This window comes from Mugil cephalus, chromosome 12 (genome assembly GCF_022458985.1).
Source record: "Mugil cephalus isolate CIBA_MC_2020 chromosome 12, CIBA_Mcephalus_1.1, whole genome shotgun sequence".
Classification (NCBI taxonomy): domain Eukaryota; kingdom Metazoa; phylum Chordata; class Actinopteri; order Mugiliformes; family Mugilidae; genus Mugil; species Mugil cephalus.
Window position 1 is genome coordinate 10,667,875 of NC_061781.1, and position 18,256 is coordinate 10,686,130.

The 18,256-nt window shown below is 41.8% G+C and overlaps 1 protein-coding gene across 2 annotated transcripts in view; it reads right to left on the minus strand.

The window, feature by feature from the left end:
* Positions 1 to 1,498: 1,498 nt before the first annotated feature.
* The window catches only part of edar (ectodysplasin A receptor), a 40,070-nt gene continuing 23,312 nt past the window's right edge, over positions 1,499 to 18,256 (minus strand). Inside the window, exons 5-12 of one of the 2 annotated variants that reach the window (XM_047602101.1) lie at positions 16,004 to 16,089; positions 11,130 to 11,201; positions 10,902 to 11,027; positions 10,728 to 10,802; positions 7,649 to 7,721; positions 4,766 to 5,081; positions 4,588 to 4,651; positions 1,499 to 4,179 (exon numbers count right to left, since the gene is read on the minus strand). In XM_047602101.1, the coding sequence (XP_047458057.1) occupies positions 3,803 to 4,179; positions 4,588 to 4,651; positions 4,766 to 5,081; positions 7,649 to 7,721; positions 10,728 to 10,802; positions 10,902 to 11,027; positions 11,130 to 11,201; positions 16,004 to 16,089 (1,189 nt within the window). In that variant the 3' untranslated portion in view covers positions 1,499 to 3,802. The remainder of the gene's footprint in view (positions 4,180 to 4,587; positions 4,652 to 4,765; positions 5,082 to 7,648; positions 7,722 to 10,727; positions 10,803 to 10,901; positions 11,028 to 11,129; positions 11,202 to 16,003; positions 16,090 to 18,256) is intronic. The other variant, XM_047602102.1, reaches the window with a different exon arrangement.

The following is an 18,256-nucleotide window of genomic DNA, read 5'->3' on the forward strand; positions in this document are numbered from 1 at the left end:
CCTAGGGAATCCATGGAGGTACTGCAGGAGGGTTGCAAAATCTTTGGTTGATTAACCATTTTTTATATATTTTTGATTTCAGACACAAATTTAAATCTCTTTAAATACACATTAGCATGAATCCAACATATTTTTGTAAAGGGATAAGGGATAGCTTAATATTGAATGCAAAATGCTAATAATAATAATAATAATAATAATGTATATTTATAAATAGGACTAAGCTGAGTTTAATATAGAACACATATAATAGGTAGGGGGTACCTACTTAATCTCTCCATCCATTGGGCTCTTTGGCCTGAAAAACACTGAAGACCCCTGCTCTAATCAGATCCATGCCCTTTTTGATGGGAAATGACAAATGATGGGAAAATAGCAAATATAAAGCAGTTTGTCTCCACTGTGATGGTAAAAACGTAATTTGATCAATCCTTAGTCATCTCTCTTCAGTCTCCTAGCCTCAAGCTGTTGTAAAAACCCCACTTTTAATGGCCATAGGTGTTCTACCCACTCATTTATTTTATAGAGTCTTCTGGTAAACAAAAAGCATTGAAATATTTATATATTATACATATGAACTAATATAAATGATATGTAAAACCCATAACATAAAACTTGTTGGCCTTTAATAGGTAGTAAAGCATGGATATGCAAGGCTTCTTGTACAAATGTTTTTCCAAATGCATTTTTTTCCACAACACAGTAAAGGAACTCACGTTCAGTTTCAGTGGGAACAGTGTTGTTGGGTGAATGCCAACAAAAAACTTAACGAGTCTGTAAAGTAGTCGTCAACCTCTGAGCAGTAGCCCCCCCCCCCCCCCCCCCCCGGAAACGTGGGCATTGCAGGGGAATTGCAAAATGACTGAGGTTTATTAATATTATTTTATTTAATTTAATAATATAATTTAGACAAGTTTGGCGGGCCGGATTAAAAGGCCTAACTGGCTGTATATGGTCTGCGGGCCATAGTTTGCCCATGCCTGGTCTAACCTGACCCCCCACCAAAAACTGTCAGTAGACTATAAAGAACCAAGGCCCCACTACAACTTCTCTAAATATTCTCTAAATAATGTAAGGTATAGAAGGCTATAGTTTGTTTTACAATTACAAGCCACTTTTATTCTGTAAGGCAAATGAGAGCACACAGGCTCATTGGTTAACAAGCATTTGAGATTTTGGCATTATGCGACAGGAAAGTTAAAAATGGTTTGTTGTAAGTTAATCTTACAAGGTTTAGTTATGCTTGTGATGTTTTTTGATTTATTGTCATACTACACCGCAAATGTTTGGTAAAACCTTAATCATTTAAACTGGCACGAGTGTTGCCATCTGAATTTTTCCCCTGAAAACCAGCCAAGCGGAGTGTTCTCTGCATGACGTACACGAAATGAGTACACAAATGTTCCTGAATTTACAATATTAACACATGTTCTTACCTCTGTTGCTCCGAGTCAAGCCAGATCTTCACTGGAAAAGATAACACTGCAACACGTTCAACCACCATGCAGTTTCTGTCATACATCTTTATTAAGGTATACTTTATGTACAATAATAAGTTATATATACAGTTACACTTTGGTTCCGTGAAGAGTTTGTGTGTTTGTACATGTTTTGCTATACTGTATGTGCTACTGAGGTAAGTATTCCGTGTTTGGCTTCTCTATATTATCATATCAGCATATCATATGTCAGGCTCCAGTTGACCAGTTAATAATACATAATATCAACAACATTAAAACAAAATAATAAGTAATCTGTTTTAACTTTAAATGGATTTGATGTGGACAACCCTGCTTTAAGAAGACAGTATTTTTTTAAATGTGAGCTTTAGATCTAAGACATTAAGACAGACACATTTGTGGATACACGCTTGACTGGCATGCAGATTAATTAACTGGGGTCCAGCCCCAGATTGCATTGTGAAATGCGAACAAAGAGCACGTGGAGGGAAAAACTTCCGTGCAGATCGACGTTCCTCGGAGCTTATTGCTGAGATGCGACAGAAAGCGAGGGACTGGCTCTACGGCATCAGAACTGTGAACTTCATCACCGTTAACGGAGTTTACGAACAGGACGCTCCTCGTAAGGTTTACTAGAGCCACAGTTTCTGCGCTGTACGTACAACACCTAACTAGCTTCAGCTGCTTCTCAGAACTCACACAACCGCATATTGTTCTCGTTTGCCATATTGGTCCCATAGGGGAGAGGGGCGCTTAAATCCTGTCTGAGCATGACTGAGCCAACCACAAAAGCTGAATGAGAACAGCCGTTGTAGGACATCTGCGGTGCTGCCTCCGCCGTGACCAGCAGTGCTCTCGCGCCGATCACGGTGCGGCAACCCTGGGGGAGCTTAGCCTTTCCTCATGCCCTGGCATCGCTCTTTTTAATGCATGTTTTTTACAGCTTTTCCACTGGGCTTTCAGTGGTTAAGTGGCCCTAAATGCATAATTAGGTGCTGGAAATCACAGGCACTTTGCACCCGCTCTGTAAACCGCAACACTTTAGCCTATTAGGCGCATGGGGAGCCACACGACAAATAATTAGGGCTGGCGGCAGCGCTAGACCGCAGCATTGGGGCACAAGGGGAGTAAGCGGGGAGGGGGAGGCAGAATTATGAGGGAGGGTCATAGACTGGGTCACTGCCGAGGAAGTAGCTGCAGTAGAAGAGAATGTTGCTCTGCGTGTTAAAGTCGTAGACAGTGACCATGTGTGCGTACGCAGCAGGGTAATGTGTAGTGTGTTCATCCAGTGTATGCGATTAATGCTCGAAACCTAAACACGAAACAAGTCCATGTGTTTCTAGTGTTCTTTTTTTCAGTGAGGTGGTCGGTTGAACGTTTCCGTACGACGCATCGGCGATTCCGTGCGCTCACGCTAATCAATGACTGAATCTGAGTTGCTCTTAAGCAAACAGGATTGGAGAGATTCAACTCAAAATTGACATTATTCGCCGGAGAATGGGAATCGCGCGCAGTCTCTCGCGATCTGCTCTTGTTTACTGTTGTGCGATTGCTCGTGAAATCGCAAATAGGCAGGAGTTCACAGGAAAGTTTACCGGATGAAAGCTGAGCTGAGCGATGTTTTGGCATTTCCAGCTGGGCATGATGATTGCGTTCGAAGTGGGGAGATCGTATCTGGTGTCTTTCCTGTGTGATGACAGCGCAGCCAAACGCGTAACAATGAATGTTAACTGATGCCGCGGTCGAACAAGGTCGCTTCCTATATACAGACACAAACAACTACGGAATGGCTGAAACACAAGCTTTTGGTGCTGATCTGAAGGTTCAGCGAGAGTGGAGCTAAGACAGCGTCCGCGGCCCTCCCTTAGTGAGGCAATCCTTTGAGAATATGTGCTAACTTTTACATTTTGGAGAAGAATTTGTTGCGTCCAGCGCACAGGCTCTTGGTCAATGTTTTGCTAAATTCTTTTCTGAGAAACATAAAAGTCTAATAAACTAATCGCGGTTATTATATTCTGCAGAGGAGACGATATCTGAAATGGTAAACTAGAGGACAGTCTGAATCAGAGGTCTTCAATCTTTTTACGTCTCTCAAACTTTGTAACACTTAGAAAGACATAGTATAGAAATTGAAGACGGTTTCAGACTGCTAGCTTCTTGACACATAGTCCATTATAGGAAAAAAAAGGATTGTGGACGAAGTGGCCACTGAAATTCTTCATGTGATGGGGTAATGCATATACTGTAAATGTGCTGCCCTCCTTGTCAGAGTAATATCTGTCCTCGGGTACATGTGTGCTGTAAGGCACTCGAGTCTCTGAAGTCTCTGCTCCGCCGCGCGTTCAGACGCTGGCGCAGCGTTGGGACGGGGACGGGCACGGGGACGGACAGACCATCTGGCTGTGAAAACTGTTGATGCCCTGCCGCCCGGCCACCTCGCTGCTGCCCAGCACGTCCGCGCAGAGCGACTCCACGGCGTCCAGCCTCTCGATCTGCACCAGGCGCGTCAGGAGGTCGGGTATGCTGTAGCCCGCCGTGCTCACCCGCTCGAAGAGCTGCAGGCCGTCGCTCATGCCGCCGATCTCGTCGCGCTTCAGCCCGAAACTCTCGGCCAGGTGCCTCCACGTCTTCACCACGGCCGCCTCGCTGCTGTAGGAGGAGCTCAGCATGCGGCTGGCCTTCTCCAGGCAGTCGAAGGGAAGCTCCGTCGGGCTTAAGCCTGGAGGGTGACGGGAAATCGAAAGGAACTTTTATTGAAGAGTTTGATGGAGCCGTCGGTAGTATTATTTCACACACATCCGTTTGCTGTTTTCTTGTGTTGGTGTCTTTGTCGTGATCTGCTTTTCCAGAATTTATGTTTAAACCTTTGTGAAAACTTGATTGGAACTTTGTAAAGTCCTAACTTTAGTTTACTGTCTAAAAACACAATGTTGTAGTGTGGTAATGACTATTTCCCCTACAGCAGTGTTCTCTGACATCCTCTGCCATTTCTCACTTTAACACAGTTAAAAAAAACAAGTTCATCTTCACCAGAAAGAGTAGAACACCCCTCACAGTGTTAGCAGAAATCAGTTCTTGATTACAAGGCTCGGTAAGATGTATACTTTCCTCTCTGTGACAGACTTACCCTCAGTCACATTGCAAGCTCTGGCATACAGATCCAGGATCTTTTTTCTTCGACTCTGCAGCATCTGTGTGGTAAAAAGAAAAGCAGGGATTAGATGCGTTTTCCAGATGATCCCGTGGATCTGTTCATAATCATATTTTTACTGCAGTGCTGTCTTGAAAAAGATCCTCCGTCTTACCCCTGGGGTTTTATTGTTGTTGTTGATTGCGTTCACACTGCTGATGTGGTTACTGCTGGCGATGTGGTTGACGTTGTTGATGTGGTTGGGACTCTGGATGTTGTTGGACTGCCCGGCTGCCACGGAGGCGGTGCCATTGCAGGCCCGGCCGCGGTCCAGCAGCCCCAGAGAGAGCAGGCAGAGGTCAGGTTTGATGCACAGGTTGGGATTGGGGTTCTGGGTGTCCGCCGATCCCTGCTTGTCCGATGCCGCCTCCTCGTCGCTGTCAATGCTGCGGCTCAGCAGCTGCTCATTTTCCGACGAGGCATCGTTTTCGCTGCACGGAAACCACACATACATGTACCGTTGGTATTGGGAGAATTGTTTCAAGCCCGTTTGCATGTCTTTCACTGAAAAGCTGATTCCACATTGCTCCAAATGTTTGTTCGTGTTCTACAGGTTTCCACAAAATTGCACTATAATAGTCTCCCAACTATTTTTTTTTTCTTTTTACAAATACCAAAGCTACTTGGATGAGCGGAAAAACTTCTTCCAGAAACTCTACAAGTCCAGTGTCACAGACATTCTCGTACGTTTCACTTGTACCAAAACCAATGAAATGAAAAACTTTACAAGGGATGAAGTAATTTCTGACTGGATGCAGTGACCTTTGTGTGCTTTCTGTTTTTCAGTTGTACCCAATAAACTGGAAACCAAATGTACACAACATAGCAACTTCTTTATCATCCTTGAATGCTACTTTCCTGACAGTTCGCTGCTCGGACATGTGCGTACACGACAATTCTTCAATAAATCAGATAACTGCACTATTCAACGATACCGTTAGACTATTCATGTGAACGGTTGACAGTGTCTTTGCAAACTTAGCAGAAACTGGAGAAAAATGCCGTTTTGTTGCCACGACTGCTGATGTTTCTAGGCAGTTCCTGAGATTGACTGAAATTACAACATGATACCGCGTATTATCAGTTTATTACCGGCCCTTTCCCGTTCGCTGCCTTATCTGGGTTTTCTTGCAAAAGCACCTATTTGATAGGGATGCTCACAGAATGCCATTGTTTCAGTGTCCTGCACTCTTTTTCTGAACGCGCACAAAAATGGTATTGTTTCCCAGACATCTAACACCCGCTCTGGCAGCTAATGCAGTGAGTTAGCACATCCTTTGGCACGCTGCTGCACCACACTGTTTACCGCTATTAATGTTGAGGAGTGTGTGCACATGCATGTCTGTCTCAACTATTCTCTTATTCACATCTCTTCCTTGTATTGGAACTGTGTATCAATCTAATGAGGCTTACTATGAGTACGTTTAAGGACAGTGGTTCATTGTAGACTTGTGTGCATGCTGTCGCGTATTTACACGTGAGCCACAGTCCTTATAAAAGCACCATTGTCTTCACATGAGGGACGAGATGTATGCAGAAAAAAGAAGGTGAGAAAACGCTCTTTTGTTGTCTGCTGGGACACGCTTTCACCTGGTGGTGGTGAAGCCTGGAATAAATACCCCTATCCACCCTGACAATTACCCCCTCTGTCCTTTAGGACTCATTTGTGCTACTTTACCTCCCCCACCAAACCCACCTCTCTGCCTGCTCCAAAGCCACATAATGACTCTGCTTCATTGAAACGGGGGGAGAAAAAAACCTTCAAACCCCAAATGAACTTGTTTTGTACATTACGCACCAACTTATATGTAGATACAGTGGGGGGGGGGAGGCCATCAGGAGAGATATTACTACTGCAGCGACTTGTTCTGTGGTGACTTAATTATAGGCAGATTCTGAACAAATAGGAAGATTCTTTCTGTTGTGTAGTCTCTGCGACGCCACATACAAATGCAACCACACACAATACACATTCAGACATCAGTATACAGAGCTGTATTAAAAAAACATGTATATACGTTGGGGGTTGTACAGACTAGTCGCTTTGTCGACTTTACACGCTTTAAGCAGGAAGTCGGCTAGTCACTGATCACATGATATTAACAACATAGACGCCTCAGAGTAAACAGGTGAGGAGCCCAGAAAGGACAGGACATCCACTAATGCTAGAACAATCTGAATCCTCCCCATGAGTCACTTAACAATTTCAACAAACGCCCAGAAGCAGAAAGTTGCTAGTTAAGATAACACAAAAATTATTAACCAATAAACAAAAAGTTGATATTCAGGTTGGTTAAAATTTACAATTTTCAGGTTCTCATATGTGAAAAATCCCTGCATGTCAGTAACTGAATATTGTTGGTTTGACTGTTTGAAGGGCTAGGGTTAGGGCTAGGGCTAGGGCTAGGGTTAGGGTTAGGGTTGGACTGCTGAAAGCTGAAATGCGATCTTTCACCATTTGCAAGCATGATTTAGAGAAATTTCAGAGAGAAAAACTTCAAGTCAATCGACAAAGTAAATAATCTGTTTGTAATCGTTAAGCTTTCGTACAGACCATAGCTCTTCTACCCTTATTTGCTGTCTTTTAAAGATCTGTTTTAGTTTAAAATAGCTGATGATCAAGATCAAAAAGTTATTCGTAACCCTTCTAAGGATCCATCATTTCAAAGCTTAATAATCCCTCACTTATCACCGTCATTTACATCACAGTAATCAATAATTCCAGCACTTTGGTCGACCTCAGTTGTTTTTAAATGTGGTTTATAAATAGACTGATGGAATGATTAATTGAATAAAGGATCATATCCTTTTTCCACTCTTCTTTCATGTCTGTGGTTCCACTTGCTGTAAGTTCTTACCAAACAGCATTTTTTTGTTTTCTGCTGCCAAGAATTTTAATCTGCCTGGATTTCGCCAGTAATCACTGATAATCTTCGTGTTTTGCCTTCGGATAGAAACAGTTTGCTGTAATCAGTTGGGAATCAGAGGCTTTTCTCACCTTTTCACCGTCTTCTGCGGAGGAGCTTTCAATTTGTCGAACTCGTCTTTCTCTGAGTAGATCACCACGTTGTCTGAGAGATTGTTTGAAGAAAAAAAAAGGAGGAAATACAGGTAAACAGAGGTTCTCTCAAATATAAAAAGAGGCTGTAATCCTAACGCATTTATTAGAGCCACATTATTAAACTCCATAAACTTTTGCAACTGGTCATAATTTTTGCAGAATAAAAATTTTGCATTGCTATTATGTGATTTATGTACCAGTTTTCTGAGTATGAACATCATGTTCAGTTTGATCAAGCATAGAAAACAATGTTTATGTGCACATGATAATAAAGTGTGATCAGGTGCGCATTGTTGGGTGTTCACACTGAAAATGAAACTATCCCAGGGAGCGTGTATGACGACCATGTATCTCAAGAGCAAGTTCTTACAAAAATCCCACTTTAATTGAGAGTACGTGTCGTTTTGTAAAGGTAGGGATCCTGCAAATGGACTCCCCTGATCTACAGGCATTCACTGCCAAACTGACGTCACCTAACGTCATCTGTGTCTGGTCCAAAAAGTCGCACTTCATCAACCCTCAGAGGTTAATGTCCAGCAATGGTGACAGAGTGGAAAAATTAGCTTGACAGATGCTAACTGACTGCCCAACACTGAAAAGCGATCAACTTGGGGCGTCACTGCCTTTTCACATAATCCAATGGTAGTCACCATTCTTAATTGGTGGCTTTTGTATTGTGTGTATCCCCATAATTGTCGAGCTGGAAGGAATTTATTTAAGTGTTGATGACGATGATTATGTGTACCGTGTTGAACTTTTGGAAGGGACAGTAACTAGATCACTTTATCCTTTTAGACATTTGTGTAAACCTCTGTCATGATTAGAGTAAACCTAGTTGAGTTACGACTAGAAATGTCTTTCGTGAGGTCGCACTGACCTCTGATGCTAAATTTTAGTCAGTTGTAGATTCCAAGTGAGCCTTTGTGCCAAATTTGAAGGAATTTCGTCAAGGCATTCCGGAGGCAAAATACTCCAGCCACTGGACATGGCTTTAGCAAGCATGAATAAACTTAATTTATCTTCCACAATGATACACTATGAAACCGCAAGTGAGTCCAAAAGTCTCACAACTCTTTGGTGGACTGTTGCACAGTAACGTCAAATTAAAGATGTAAATTTTGCAAAAAAATGTAGTTTTAATCCAAGTTGTCATGAGTTAGAACACACAAAGGGCGACAGATTCCTGAGGCTAAAAGGTTTTTTAAACGGAGGAACTGCAGTCGGAAGAATGTTTAAAATGATTATAGTGAGTGTTATGTTAAATTACACTGACATCATAGATACTGATAGGGAAAGACAGCATAATGAGTGAACACCTAAGTGGAACAAATGCTGCGTGTGTGTGCCCGAGAGAGCGTTTGTGTGTGTGAATTAAAGCGCCTGTGTCTTTCATCTCGCAGCCTTATTAAGTCGGTGTCTACATGAGTGACAGCTAGCTCCGGTAGAGCTCCGAGCGATGGGCTTCTCTCCCGCACACACATCCTAGTCATCCAAAGTGCATCCACACACACACACACACACACACAGACACACACACAGCTACTAGATGATATCCCAGCTTTAACTAACAGTACGCACATTTATTGTTAATAACTCTCAAAAGCCTCGATTGTGAATTTTCAAGTAATAATGCGTTCGTGTCCTTCGTTCGCGCCACGTGTCCGAGGTCAGTCGGTCGGTTAAAACGCAACGGAGCGTCACTGTCAGGAGAGACGGCGCCTACAGCAACGTATGGCTTTAGCTTTGGAAGACTCGCATTCCACCACGATATACTCATCACACTGCACGTCCGTCAGCCTACACACACAAGCACGCACTTGCATTTGCATACATTACACTCCGAATCATAAATATGCGCATGAGGCTCGCACATGGCGTCGACGCCGCAGATGCAATTTTGATTCAGAGTCGATGAGAAGCTACGGTTTGTTTTACGACTTATTAAATGTAGAGCTGATCAGCGCCGCGTTCGGTCGCTGGCCGTATCTTAACACGTGTCCCATAATTTTCTTCCACTGTGATAGATTTACAGCTCTGGAGGAAACTGTTTTCTACTGTACGGTAGTTGCAAAAAGATGCAGTTGAAGAGAAAATTCATTTTCAGCTGAGCCCAGAGCACAGCTACGCAGGGAAGCTTTGGATTTTATGGATGTCCATGTTATCCATGGATAACATCCAGCGTTGGTCTCGACAAACAAGGCCGTCGTGACATTGAATCATGGTTTGGAGAGGATGCTGCTGTAGGATTTGGTGAGAATTACACACAGTGTTTATCCCTGCTGGGTGGCATCTGTTAAACACATTGCGACCATTTAGGAGTCATTTTGTTGTCGTTAAAGCTGAGTACGGAAAAATAACTAATTATAGTTTGTCTTGTTACTATAATTATGTAGCTTTGAGTGTCTTTGCGCCATTTGAAGTGTAATTTTTAGACATTTGACATCGGCTTCAGTTTATACTGCATCAGTTATTGTGTATATATTTTGCCAGCTCATTTTGAAACTGGGCAACATGTGAGAGGAGTTTATGGAAACACTGTAATAATCAGCGGCTGCTTCCTTCCTGCCTGTTTGTTTTTTACAAGTGAGAAAGAAAAAAAAAACTGCAAATCAGAGAAAATAATAATTATGTCACTGAATTTACTCTTTCCTCTTATAGATGTTGCAAAAAAGCTACAGCTGCATCTATTCTCAATGGTGTGGAATTTTCCTGTTATTACCGGTGGTTTTCACTTATTCTGAAACTCAAACATTGACCTCCTCATCCACTCATTAGTACCCAAGTTATTAAACACACTTTCCTCTAGCATTTGTGTACTTTTGAGCTTAAATGTGCGAATAAGGTCTTGGCACAGATGCAAGCAACAATGTGGATCATGTTAGAATCACGTACACAAGTAGATGATCACCAAGAACAGTTATGCTCCATGTAAACACTGAAATCTGAATAGAATCAAAACGTAAAGTAATACATCCAGTAAAAACTAATAATTCCTTGGTGTGTTTTTGTGTCTCACCGGGAACGTCTTTCTTGTCTTCCTGTTTGTTGGTCTGAGCCTCCACCACTTTGACAACTTGTCCAGAACAGCATGCTGCACACATAAACACACAAACAGAACATCATAAAACACGAGTGCCAACTACTGAGATGGGACTGGGAGTTCTCTTTTGTCGCGTGTCTTGTGTCTCACCGTGGCCGTTCGGCTTGGCCTTCAGGATGTAAAACATGATGATGAGAACGATGGCGATGGCCATGATGAAAATGGTTGACATGGCGATGATGAGCGCTGTTGCTAGGTGACCCTGTCCTGAGGTATCTGAAGGGAAATGATTTAAAGTAGCTGGGTTTTCTAGCTAAAGAAACAACATTTATGATGATGATGAGATGATGGTTTTTGAGCGTTTGTGTTTGTGTGTACCTTTAACTAGATGGGGGAATATAGTGGTGCTGCCGGTGTCAATTTGAGGTTTTCCATTTGGCTTGGTAGTGCCTGCAAAACACACACAGAGATTCATACTTCAGGCTTAGTTTATTAAATGCGTAAAAGTCTTTTTGGCCTGCTCACCTACTACCGAGTAATCAGATGGATAAGAAACAGATTGTCTTCAGTTTTTAGTACACTTTTATAGCGTACGCACACGTGTTGGTCCCACCAACACACAAGTTTAAAACTAAATAGTGGGCAAACATTAAAGATTTGATTCACAAAATATGGTTATTTGCTTTACAGTAAATACAGAGCCACCGGCTCCAGACAGTTAGAGGATTTCAGACCAAAGTACAGATTAAACAAACAGGTTAGAACACGCTGTATACACAAAAGCAAAACAAGATAAATTGGTGAGTTTTTACATCGGTTCTGCCAGCTTGTGACAGCTTTAGCCATGCTAAAAAAAACCCACACACACACACACAAAAAAAAAACACCCAAAAAACAGCAACACATGTGCCGTCCAGATCTTCTCCTATAAATCTTGACAAGTATTTCGCTCTAAACGTCCGTTCCCATTAGCCGGATGAACGCTGCATCACCGTTTTCCTCCATCCACCACCAGAAAAGATGAGTGGTTTGGACATTTGCTGGCAGAGTCCGCATCCCATCATTCACTGTTGGCGACATGTTAGACTTGGCCGTCCATTTTACTTCATTTTTTTATTTATTTATTTTTTTTTTGCATGACATCATTTTGCGAGCAGCAGCATAAAACCATGGGCACGAGCAGGAGTTAAACCTCAGACACATGGTAGCGACCCTCCGTCCGGATCGCTCTTAGTTTCCCAACCCGCCCCCCACCCCCCCGCCTTTCTCCCCCTCTGTTTTTCTTTTTCTGGATTATTCATCAACAGTTCTTCCTCTTTCCTAATGGAGCTGTAAACAGCTGGCAGCTCATAAATCAACCCTTTTAATCAGTCTTTCGCTTCGCCGACTTGATATACTATGGACCTCGTTGGCATGTGCACTGCCGCTTCCCGTGGTCTCAGAGCCTCATGTCATCTCACACACGCACACACACACAGATCCCAGCGCCCTGTGGCTGCAGACGTTAAATCGGGGTATGTGTTTACACTCTCTGGATAAGGATATGAGCCTGAACTGGAATTCTGTTTAGCATCCTGCGGTTTAATCTGTTAATCATGTCTCACAGGCTGAACACGCTGCAAAATGATAATTCTGCAGGGCAATCTGGATGCTCAGGCCCAAACAAACTGAGAGGTGCAGATTTACAGAGCACAGAGCACGTACATATATATATAAATATATATATATATATATATATATGTACAATATCAGTTGACCATCCACCAGAAGCGGATGGCGATCAAAAGGCGATGCTGGAAACTAGGCAAAGCCTGCGGGTTCTTAAAAACTGCCTGCAAGAGAGTAACATCAGCGCAAGCACAAACATGCTAATCATCTTTCTTTCTCATGCCCGCCGAAGTTTTAATTATCGCACACACAGAGTTAGGCAGGAGACAGGGTAATTTACAGATTACATGGCAAGTGGCAGCCTGCCTTCACCCTAAGCAAGTAGAACTCCCAGCTTTCAGATCCTTTTTTTTTTTTTTTTCATTATTTACTGTTGAGGGTACACTATTTTGAAGTTCTCATTAAGAGATGTTTAATTAAATTGTGCCCGAATTGGTCAACAGAAAAATTTCGTGATTTCATCTTTTGTAAAGGATAATCACGCTTAATTTCAAAAGGCATGCCCACATGCAACACCTGGTGGGAGATAATATAACCGATACAAAACAAATGTAATTGCACCTATTGCTTCAAGTTTGGCATTAGATTATACGGTTGTTCTACGAGAAACGAATTAATAGAGGAAGGCTATCGAAAACTGTCAGCACAGACACGTCCCAAAATAAAGGGGAAAATCTTAATGGCGAGACACATAATTTAGTAAATGAGAACCGTTGAATCTACACCAAAGCTGTTGAGAGTGGCGTCAAGCAATAGGGCAAAAAAAGGCTGCTGTTCAGAACAAGAGAACTTTGAAATTATCCGACGGTGCAAAAAAAAAAAAAAAAAAAAAAAAAAACACAACAAAATGTGTGGAAAATAATGTGAATACAAGATAAAAGTAGTTGCTACGCCTTTTTACTCCACTACATCGTTCTCTCTTCTTCTTCTTCTTCTTTTTTTTAATTTGTATTTCTTCACGAAACCATTCCATCACTCAATTCCACGCCCGGGAGAGACAATTAGACTGCCGCTGAAAAGGACGTGTTTATTTACACACACACACACGCACGTACACACACATCCAGCGTAGGCTGCTGCTCCTACTTCACACGCTCTCCTCTGCAGGCCCAGGCTGCTTTTTGGGGTTTTCATCTTTCAAAACACACTCATTAAATATGACACAATAACAATAAAATGTCTTTCCAACCTCTTCAATTATACTCAAAGGGGGTTTTGGGCAATTATGGTCCCATAAATATAAATTCACATAGCAGTATGTATAAGTGAGGGTCAAAAACGCTGACATTCCCCTCACATTTGGACAGAATGCATCACATTTGAATTCTTCTCACAACTTTAGCCCCTCACAATAACTAATATGATTGTGATTATTATTTTTCACTTTACGCTGAGGATATTTAGTTGATTATTCTTCACAATAAATATACAGATGATAGAGCTTCATCTCTAATATTGCTCGACTTTTATCTGAGGACGCAAAATGACAATTGAGTGCATATTAACGCAACATTAAGAGATAACTCCCTATAAAGTCATCAGTGACTACCTGGTAACCGTTATTTCACTAATAATCAGAATAATAGTCAAATCAGAACAAAAATGTGCATTCTAACCACCTCTTTTTTTATTATATAATTTTATTTGTTGGCCTTTATTTAGCCAGGTTTGTCCCATTGAGATCGAAGATTTCTTTTACAAGGGAGACCTGGCCAAGAGTGGCAGCAGCACAGTCTCAAACGAACTAACATAAAAACATAACATTAAATCACAGGGTTGTGTAACAAAGGAAAGCTCAATTAAAAGATTTGCCCGCAAGACAAACTGTAGTCGTCAGATTTCTTTTTAAACCCGTTCAGGGATACTACGGTTTGAAGTTTGAGGTTTGAGGTTAGACTATAGGTTGTTCTGTGCAGGAGAGCATAAAACCTAAAAGCAAAAGAGACAGTGTTTTCCACAATTAAGGCTTAAAAGAGAAGATAAAAACATAGGAATCATTGTATTTATAAGGCCGCGTGTACTCAAAGCAGGCCAGTTCGGTATTTATTTAGCGCTTATTTACCGTATGGTTCTCAAAGCACTTCACAGTCACAGTGTCACATTTAACCACTCATGCATTCACACAACAGTGTCAAGCGACACAGGGGTCAGCGAATCCTCCAAGGCCAGGACAACACGCTCGAGTACTTAGACCGTAGTACTAAAACATCAGAAAGAATTTTTCTATTGAATTGAGAGGGCAGGTGTAAACCTTTCATTCATGCTTGGTTGGCATGAATCCATTTTTTCAGGTTTGTTCCGTATGCGGTAAACATCAGAACATCAGAAACATGGCGGCAGCAAAGCAGCAAGTTGTTCAAACGATAGTTTCAGAAGATGAACAAACGATGTGAGTGGAGTTTTCGAAAAAGTGGGTCCATCTTGGACATCTTCCTCTATTGAATCAATTCAGTGTTGTCAGTAAAGCTGGGAAAACCTTCCCCCTGTTATTAATTTTCCATCAGATTTGAAGCTTTGCATTAAAGTTGTAATGATGTTTTAGGACATGCACAGTAACCTCATATCTAAAGTGATCATTTTATTTGGTGTTAGTATAACACCAAAATTTGAATCTGTAATCAGAATCATTTGTCATGTTTCAAAAATATTGTCCACATAAGCGTAGACAACTAAACTAATGGATTTTGCAATTAAAATATTCATAGATTAGTAATTAAGTTTATACAAGGAAGAGGCTCCTAAGTAAACAGTGGAAACTGAGTTAATGAGAATTACTAATGTGAGGCAAAGACAACATATAATAACATACTCTGTCACCACTCATCGAACACAAAAACGTTGGTTTTTGGCAAATGCTCGATCCACAACATCTAAATGGAATCTTTAAATCCAAGGACAAGTGCCTCAACTTGCTGAGGAAAATCAAACAAACCAGAGGATGTCCCAGACAACATCTACGCAGTGTGTTGCAAGTGTAAGGAAATGTCTTTGAGTGCTCGCAGCAAAAGTTGGCGCCACGTTTCCGGAGTCGCGCACGCACGCACACCCAAACACACACACACATGCACGTGCACACGCTGTCAGGTATGCAGGACAATCAGTGAAAAAACTGATGTTATTGATGAGCAGCCAAACACCCCTGTGGAACCGGAGGAGCAGCGATACGCGGAGGGGAGGGGGGAGCTGGTTCTTTGTATCCGTCAGTGAGGCCCACTGACAGGGGAGGACAGTGACCAGAGGGTCCGGGAGGGAGGACTCATCGCAACATCTGACCTCCAATTGTTTTCCCAGGCTCGATCCATGATTTCAACATACAGTACATCTGCTTTTGCGCAGCCCGTCCCGTTTTATTTTCCCCTTTTCATTTAGATATAAAGCTTTAATGTTTGGTAGCTTCTAATCCGGCGGAAACCAGGTCTGCTTTTGGACAGAGAAAGTGCAGTGAAGATGAAAGCTGAAAAAGAAAGAGGGGAATTCATAGGTGAAAGATGATGAAGGGAGCGGGGAAAAAAAAGTCCACGAGGAGGCAAATGGGAAGGAAAGGCAGCGAGAGATGAAAAGACGAGCGTGGAAGTCTGTCTTACATTCTTTGGTGTTGCTTGGTGCGTTCTGGCAGGAGTGGCAGACCATCCCATAGAGGTTTCTGGGTCGTTTTTCCAGCATGTAATACCTAGAAGACATAAACCAGAAAGTAGTCAGACTTTATTTTGCGGGTAGGCTTAATGTGGTTAAACTGGATTGTTTCTCAGCTTTGTTGTCACCATGTAAACCAATATGTCTATCGCAATCTTTTTAATGTCATAACAACGGTAACAACACCAACACAGAACAGACAAATCCAGCATCTTAAGATGTTAAAATACGCACAATCGGTAAGTTGTGTTGGCAAGTGTGGCAGGTGTGCGTATAATGTGGCCTCCCTGCCTTCTAGACACACTCTACCTGTATAGCGCATAAATATGAAGAAGCAGCCGAGGTGAAAAGTTTGACTGTGAAGAAATGTGCATAATTGATGCCTTGAAGGCACTAAGCATGGCTTGGTACAGATATCGCCCTGAGTCATGACAGCTCAGGAGAGACAGAGGTATCAAGGAGCCACGTCTGCAAATGGCTGGTAATGGTATTAAATCTTCTGGGCTTGGGGGCATGGGCAGAATATCTGAATAAATGCACATGCAGTAATGCAGCCTGCAGGTAGCAAAGTTAACTGACACCTGAATTTACCTGGATACAGTCAGGACGTATATGTTGTGCTCATAGACACTAAAGAACTGTAAGACGCAGAGAAATTACCTTGGAATTTCTGAGGCTCTTGGGTGTTTGTGTTGGACCCTTGCCATCAAATATTAGTCACTGCATTTCGGCTACAGATTACTACTGTATGCACCATGGTAAGGCAGGCTATTTTTACTTATTTTTGAGTGCTTAGCCTACTTGATACTTGCAGGTACTTATTTGTACTAAAGCCTGTGTTATTAGACATGTTGAGGAAACAACATCTTAATCATTTACTATTGTGGCATATTTTCATATCAAAAATCTGTTTATAGATGTTTCATTTTATGAAGATTTTAGTCCTATTTAGCTTATCTTAGCTTTAGCTGTCAAAAGTCTGGACAGACTTTTCCTTCCCACAATTTATTTGCAGGGAGAAACTTGGTTTAGAGTCACTCTGTTGAGAACTGACTAGGCCAGTCAAATTGTTCACATCACTTATTATTATAGACAATAATTATGTATTTATTATGTCGACACAGATTAACTGATGGATTATTAATTTTAATTTATACTGATTATTGCACTGTAACCGGCAGACACACACCTGAGACAGTGGCTGCGACTGAACTTTATGCCAACTGTTCAGGCCTGTTCTGTTCGGCATTGAACGTGTATGGACTCTGCTAGCGGCAGCAACAGCGCAGACATGACCAAGCTCAGTGTGTTTGCACACTCACTACTGTAAGAATAAAACTAATCAAACGCAAAAACATCCTGTGAAAGTAGGCCGGCAGCCAAGAAAACGAGACGGCAGCAGGACCGCATCCAGCCCAATGACTGGAGGAGGTGATTTCAACATTAAACTTTCTCAGATGGAGATTTATGCCAAGTCTGTCGACACCTTCTTCGTTGTATATGTGATATGCGGCCCACGTCTAATAAAAAACAAAACAAAAAAACAACTTCAACATGATTCTGGGAGGAATAAAAATCAGAATGGGTTGATGTTGACTTAGTAAGTCGACCTCCGGCAAAGAAAGAAAAGTTGGATTGATTGATGATGCTTAGGGCAAGGGAGGGTTTAATTGTAGAGGATCTATTAAATTGTAGGGAGCAGGGTGGTCTAGTCACATTTCAATTAATGGTACAGTAAAGAGTATGTAATCAACAACGTGTATATACACATAACTCTAAAAAAATTCAAACAAACCAGAAAAAATGTTCCTCGATATAAGAAAATGCAAATTTGCCACAGTAGATACATGAAGACAAAGGGTTCTACTACTGCATATACAGTAACTGTAAAGTGAGTAGTGGATCACCAAGCTCAATGTCAGTTTCATCTGGTAAAATTTGGGTTGGGCTAAGTAAAACAAACACAGCTCTTGTATCAGCCCAGTGTCATGGGAGGTTGTAAAATAGTCATAAAACTAGATTAAAGTGATTTGTGTCCTTGTACCCGGGAAGTGAATTTTCCTCAACTTTGACAATAATGTGTTTCAATTGACCGGAACTTTAGTGCCTCCACCATGTCCATTAAATCTATTCACCATGTCCATCCATCTATTTTAACCTAAACCACATTTTCCAAAACCTAACCGAGTGTTTTTCTTGCCCGA